General features: G+C 63.0%; 1 protein-coding gene across 1 annotated transcript; it reads right to left on the bottom strand.

Annotated features, from left to right (window-relative positions):
* Nucleotides 1–2,996: 2,996 nt before the first annotated feature.
* OLIG2 (oligodendrocyte transcription factor 2) lies at nt 2,997–4,819 on the bottom strand. The gene is made up of 2 exons (XM_036243643.1): nt 4,752–4,819; nt 2,997–4,044 (listed from the first exon to the last, which is right to left on the bottom strand). Exon 2 carries the CDS (start codon nt 3,972–3,974, stop codon nt 2,997–2,999), a length of 978 nt encoding a protein of 325 aa, XP_036099536.1. The 5' UTR covers nt 3,975–4,044; nt 4,752–4,819.
* Between the last annotated feature and the right edge of the window lie 1,509 nt (nt 4,820–6,328).

The following is a 6,328-nucleotide window of genomic DNA, read 5'->3' as shown; positions in this document are numbered from 1 at the left end:
CTCCTTTTCGCTACCCCTTTCTCAGTGTGTGTGTGTCCGGGGGTTGCCCCCAGTGAATGCTCCTCCTTGGTCAAAGTGGTTGCACAGGACCTCTCCAGCTCCACCCCAAGCCGAGCCGCTGTACTGCGCCCTCCAGCCCTCCCCCGCCCCAGCCAGTCTTGGGCCATTCTCCTGGGAAGCCACCTGCCCGGGGAGGCCCAGCGGACTTGTGCACGCCAGCCTGTGCCTTTTTGGAGTCGGAGGATGATGCTCTCACTCGTTGAGGAGGTCCCTGGCTGGTGGCTCAGGGAGGGCTGGGAGCCTAGCTGGATCCCGCCCCTCCTGCCTCGGAGGCTCTGGTCTGTCCTGCTGGTGGCCGCTTGCCCTCAGAAAGCTTGACTGGGGTTGGGGGGCACTTCAGTGTTCGCTTCTAACAAAGGCACATCTACGCACATACCACACACAGCCAGAGTCCTGGCCCTGCAGTGGGTGGAGGAGGAGTGGGTGACTTCACCCTCCACCCCCACCCCTCCTAGTCAGCCTCTCTGCTTCCCGTGTCTGTGTCTGGGGCCCGATCCTGTTTTGGATTCTTAGCAAGTTTCGTCTGAAATGGGATTTCGGAATAAAACTGTTAGATCCTGCCCTATGTCTTCTGGGATTCCCTGGCATGCCCTGGTATCCCTGCCCCTCATTTCCCCCTCCCCAGCCGCTGGGCCTTTGCCAACTTTCGATGGAAAGCTAAGCCGTGCCAGGCCCAAGGCACCCAATCCCTGGACACCCGCTGTCCGGGCAGCAGTGAGCCTTCTCCTGTTTAGAGGACCCAGAGGGTCCCCAGCTGCGGAATGGGCCACCCTCAATCCTGCCTCATGGGAGTCTGAGTGGGTCTGGCTCAGGGCCAACCTCAAGAACTGGGGTTCCGACCAGAAAAACCTTCTCCATCCCCAGGTGTCTCAGGTGCAGGGAGCTTCCTTGGATGGCCCAGGAGCGTTGTAGAGAAGAGGGCCCGAGGCGGACGACCGCCGCGCTGGCTCAATGTTTCTGAGCTCTCCAGCCCGGAGGGCTGCAGCTCGTCCGCCCTCCTTGGTCTGCCCTCCTTGGCGAAGCCTTTGCATTTCCAGCCGGACTCTGTCCGGAGGGCCTACGTTTGTACTGCAGGCACGGACTGCAGTGCGGAGCCCAGGGGCAGCAAGAAGACAGAGGTGGCCCCGGCAAGCGCTTTAGGGAGTCTGGCTCCCTGGCCAGCCCCTTCCAGCACCTGACGTCGTGCCGTTCAGGGCCAGGGTGGGCGCAGAAGGGTCTCACACACCAACGGGAAGGGAGTGAACGCTAGGTCTGGGCCCCAAAGCTGGTGGGTGTGGGTGATGTGGGCTGGTGAGCCTCTGGGCAGAGGGGAAAGAAACCCCTGCAGGGCAGGAAGCCTGAGCCCCACCCAGGCACCGCCTCCCCCCAAGGCCCTAAGGCCCCTGGCAGGGAGCAACAATGTCACACTCAACAAGCTCAGTCCTCAGGAGAAGGGGAAAGGAGTTTCGGATTGGACGTCAGAAAATAAAAGTAACAAGCGAGTAGTGAGAACAGCCGGAGAAAGTGTTGCTGGGGGGACGGGAGGGCAGAGAGGAGGAGAGTGGGTGAACCCCCTCATCAGCCCCCAGGGAGAAACCAGAGGGATGGCCTCCACCCCCCAACCACTCCCCACCCCCACCCCGCACCTTCTCCTACCCACAGGGCTGGAAAACACCAGACTGCCTTTAACTTTTATTTAAAATCTCAACACTCGATCATTTATTCGGTTTTTGTTTTTGTTTTTTTTGCAACCAAACAGGTAATAAATATTATTTAGCACTTTTTTCTTTTTACAAAAATAAAACAGATGATACACTCTCTGCGGGGCAGCGATCGGAGGAGGACGTCCGTGGCAGGCGCTGCGGAGAACGGGGTGCGCGGGCGTCCCCGACGCTGTGAGCACGCGAGGTGCTGCCGTTTGTGTTCAAAGTGGCGGAAGAACCCGAGAGGGGAAACCGCTTCGACTCCGGCGGGGCTGGCAGTCACGTGGGCACTCCGTTTAGCAGCACGCCTTGCCTCCTCACTGAGATTATATTTACACATCCACGAAGGAAGAAAATGAAGCCCTCCGAAGCCCCCAATGACCCAAACCAGAGTCACAGCAACAGCTTGGCGTTCCGTCAGGCCCTCGACGGCCAGCCCCGCAAGGAACCCAATCACTTTGTGCTCAGAGACGCAAGGGAAGGGGGTGCTCTATTTAAAATAACTGACAAACACTCGCTCCCAAGTCCGCAGTATTAGGGTACTCCAATCCACAAGTGGTTCCATTCTGACCGGCTATAAAGCTTGTTCCTTTTGTTGAAAAGGGAACGTGGACAGATGTAAACCCAGCGGAGCGGAGAGAGGACCCTCCACAGTTCTCAGAGGGTTGGGAGTGGACCAGATATCGAGGCTGGGCACGGCCGCCAAGTGCTTCTGGTACCAAATGCCAGCTTTCAACTCCCTCCAAGCCCTGGCCCGGGGCCAGAGACGACCCTGGACGGCGGCCTGACGGCGCTCCCCGGGTACCGCTCACCAGGGTCCCCAATCCGCCCAGAACGGAGGAAGGAGAGGAACTCCCGCAACGCCCCATCCCTTCCCACTCCCTCTTGTAACGAAGTGCAGCCGGGGCCAGGCGAGGCCGTGTTCCCCGGGAAACCAGTTCTTAGAACCGTCTCTTTTGGGGGTTGAGAGGGTGTTTGGAGAGGGGTGCACGTAGCGGCGCCTTCTTATAAATACCGTGCCCACGCTATTTAAAGCCAGAGCGGGCCGAACCAGGTCCAGGAGCGAACGCTCCCTCACTCCCCACCGTCTAGTGCGCCCCGGGGAGGGCTGGAGTCCACACCTTCGCCCCCCACCCCCCAGCCCAAGGTCTCGCGCTCCCCTCGGAACTGAGCTCCCAGGCCCCGGCGCCGGCTAGTCCTCGCTTCCCCGCAGCCTCCCGGCCCCCGCTCGCCAGAACGCGCGGCCCCGGCAGCTCACTTGGCGTCGGAGGTGAGGCGCGGCAGGCTGCCGGCGCCCATGGCCGACACGTGGTGATGCGGCGGCGGCACTTGGCACATGCTGCACGGGCAGGGCATGCCGCCCCAGTGCTGAAAGCCGCCGCTGCCCCCGCCGCCGCCGCCCCCGCCCCCCAGCGGGGCTGCGGCTGCCGCCGACGGAGACTTGAGCAGGCCGTGCGGGGGCCGGATGGAGCCGACCGACGACAACCCGGAGCCCGGCAGGGAAGCGCTGGACACGGCGGCGGCGGCGGCAGCGGCGGCGGCGGCGGCGGCGGCGGGGGGCAGGATGGGATGGTGCACCGCGGGGTGGTGCGCGGCGTGCGCGGCGGCCGCGGGGTGCGCCGTGGCGGCGGGCAGGGGCGCCGAGTGCGCTAGGCCGCCGCAGGTCGACGGGTGGAAGCCGGCGTGGTGGCCGCCGTAGATCTCGCTCACCAGTCGCTTCATCTCCTCCAGAGAGTTGGTGAGCATGAGGATGTAGTTGCGCGCCAGCAGCAGCGTGGCGATCTTGGAGAGCTTGCGCACGGACGGGCCGTGGGCGTAAGGCATGACCTCCCGGAGCCCGTCCATGGCGATGTTGAGGTCGTGCATGCGCTTGCGCTCGCGGCTGTTGATCTTGAGGCGTAGCTGCTGCAGCTCGGGCTCTGTCATCTGCTTCTTGTCCTTCTTCGTGGACGACGCGGCCGCCGACGAAGTGGACGACGAGGTGCTGGACGAGGACGACTTGAAGCCGCTACCGCCGCCGCTCAGCTTGTCCCCGGGGTGCACGCCCGCCGCACCCATGGCTCCGCGCAGCTCGGCGCTCAGCTCTGGCGGGCAGTCGCTCGGCGTGGACGAGGACACGGTGCCGCCTGTGAAGCCGCTGCCGCCGCTGCCCTTGCTGCGGGCCGGCAGAAAAAGATCATCGGGTTCCGGCGAAGACGGGCGGCTGGACACCAGGCTGGCATCCGAGTCCATGGCCCCAGGGAGAGTCGCAGCTTTCGCGGGGTCCTTCCTCCTCGGCCCTCCGAGCCTCCACGCGCGCCTCCTACGGAGGAGAAACAGGAGAGAGCTCGAGGGCGAAGCGAAGTCAGTGCGAGAGAAGCTGCTCCGCCCTGCACCGCCGCGCGGGCCCAGGCTCGGGTGCCGGCCGCCCGTGTTCACCTCGCCTCCCTTCGCGGGGCACGCGGGTACGCTCAAACCACCTCTTCTTCCCTCCCGCTCCCCGCTCTCATCCACAGGTTGTTTCGTGCCAAGGGGCAGTGGATGTCCCGCAGTGAGGGTGGCAGTCTAGAGGACTTATGTCTTCAACTAGGGATGGAGAGGATCTCTAAGGCTGAAATAAACAAGTGCAAGTGAAGGTTTTTTGGGGGGAAGGGTGAGAACTAAATAGAGAAGTATTCGTTTGGTTCCTCAAACCGATCCACCTCGTCTCCATCGGCGCCACGGAGCCGGCGAGGCACACGCACCCGGTGCCCGCACCGGGCCCAGCTCCATGCGCCGCGCCGAGGGCCGCGCGGAGCTCGCCCGCTGCCTGGGACTTGGGCAGGAGCTGTGGTCGCCCCGACTTCTCGTTTGTGGGCAAAGCGGATGCTGGGGTGGGATGCTGAGGGGTTCTGAGCAGCGAGACCGCTGCGGAGAACTAGCGGGCAGGAGCGGGTTCGGGGACTCTCTTGGAGCGTCCCGGGTCGCAGCGAGTTGAGGGGCGTTTGCCCCGGGAATCGGGCTGGGGCTTCGGGAGCCGGGGGCACTTACTGTGGATGCGGTTCGAGGCGCTCGTCCCCAGAAACCGCTGCGGAGACCCGGACTCCAGGCGCGGAGGGCGCGGAGGTCTATAAATAAGCAACCGCACCTTTCTGGGCTCGGCCGGTTTTTATAGTTCGGCGGCGGCTGCGACCGCGACGGCGGTGGCCGAGGCGGGGGCGGGGAACAATCTGCGGGTCCTGGAGGGGCCGCAGCGCCAATGAGCAGGGCCCGCCGGGGCGGGGGGTGGGGGTGGGAGGAGGGCGGGAGGTAGGAGTGGGGGGAGGGCGGGGGGAGGGCTGGGAAGCTGATGTCATCCGGGCTAATTCCGCTCAATGAAACCCCGGGCGCTGGGCACACGCCTTCTCCCCGCGCAGAGCCAATGGGCGTGCGCAGTGCAGATTCTTGGGGAGGAACTGGAGGAGGGACCCGACAGCGGGAGAGGCGAGGGGAGGTGGAGCGCGGGCTCTCGAGGGAAGTACGAGGGCCGGTCGCTATTGGGACCGCGGGAGAGAGGGAACGTTGTCAAATTTGTTTAAAAATACGGTGGCCAGAGAGTCGGGCTGGGGGATGGGGTGGGCTGGGAGCTCCGCAGACAAACTAACCTGGTACCCAGCGCGGTCAGATCTTCTGGGATGCGCGCCGGGGCTGGAGCCTCCTCCCTTGCTTTCTCTCTCTCCTTCTCTCTGGGGTCTCCGATGCCTGTCCCCACCCTATGGGTTCCATCAACACGTGGGCATTTGGAGCCCCTGGAAACGACAACCAGGCACAAAGCGCCTACTTTTTCCGCACTCGAAGCGCTCGTCTAGGAGGCGGCGGGGAGCGCCCCCCGCTGGGGGCAGGGCCTTGCGAGGCACAGGGCGGGGAAGGAGGGAGGGGCGACGCCTTCAGAACTGTGTTTGGGAAGAAATAACAGTTCTCCTTAAAGTCGGGGATGGTGTAGACCCAGGGACGGGTTCTTCCCGCACAGAACCGCGCTGATACAAGGGCAAAGTCGAGCCCCGAGTTCAGCACACACCCCTTCATTTATTGGCACAGCGTTTTCAGCGTCAGTTCTGTGGTTGTCGCCGAGACGTAGGGTAGAGGGCAACGCTAGACTGTCTGCAAAAAAGGGGTCTCAGGCCTGGGAAAAGACTTCTGCACACTGAGCTCCAGACAGCAAGGTCCAAGCACTGGTGGCCGAATTCGGGCCCGTTTTACCAATCGCAGCCTGGCTCCCAGACTCGGACATCTTTCACCAGGAGAAATCAAACCTGGCCAAGAGAAGCGCCTGAGGTTGTTCAGAGGTACTGACGCACATACTGACGCTCGCCAGTGTACCCATTTTATAGACGGGGAAATGGAGAGATTGTCTGCAGCAAGTCTACAGAAAAATACTGCCGACCTTTCCCAGCGCAGCCCTGAGCTGACTTTCTCATGTCCGTACACTTGGAGCACAGAAGTGTGTTTCTGCAGAGCCCAGGACCCTGGGCCTTGATACCGCGCACTGGTAAACATGCCCTCGCCCTGCCTCGGGAATGTCACCGCCCTCCGGTTTAGGTTGTGTGGTGACTTTAATGTGCATGCAAGGCTTTTTAAAAAACCAAGCA

This window comes from Molossus molossus, unplaced genomic scaffold, assembly GCF_014108415.1.
Source record: "Molossus molossus isolate mMolMol1 unplaced genomic scaffold, mMolMol1.p scaffold_m16_p_5, whole genome shotgun sequence".
Lineage (NCBI taxonomy): Eukaryota > Metazoa > Chordata > Mammalia > Chiroptera > Molossidae > Molossus > Molossus molossus.
This window is presented reverse-complemented; position numbering and strand designations above follow the sequence as displayed.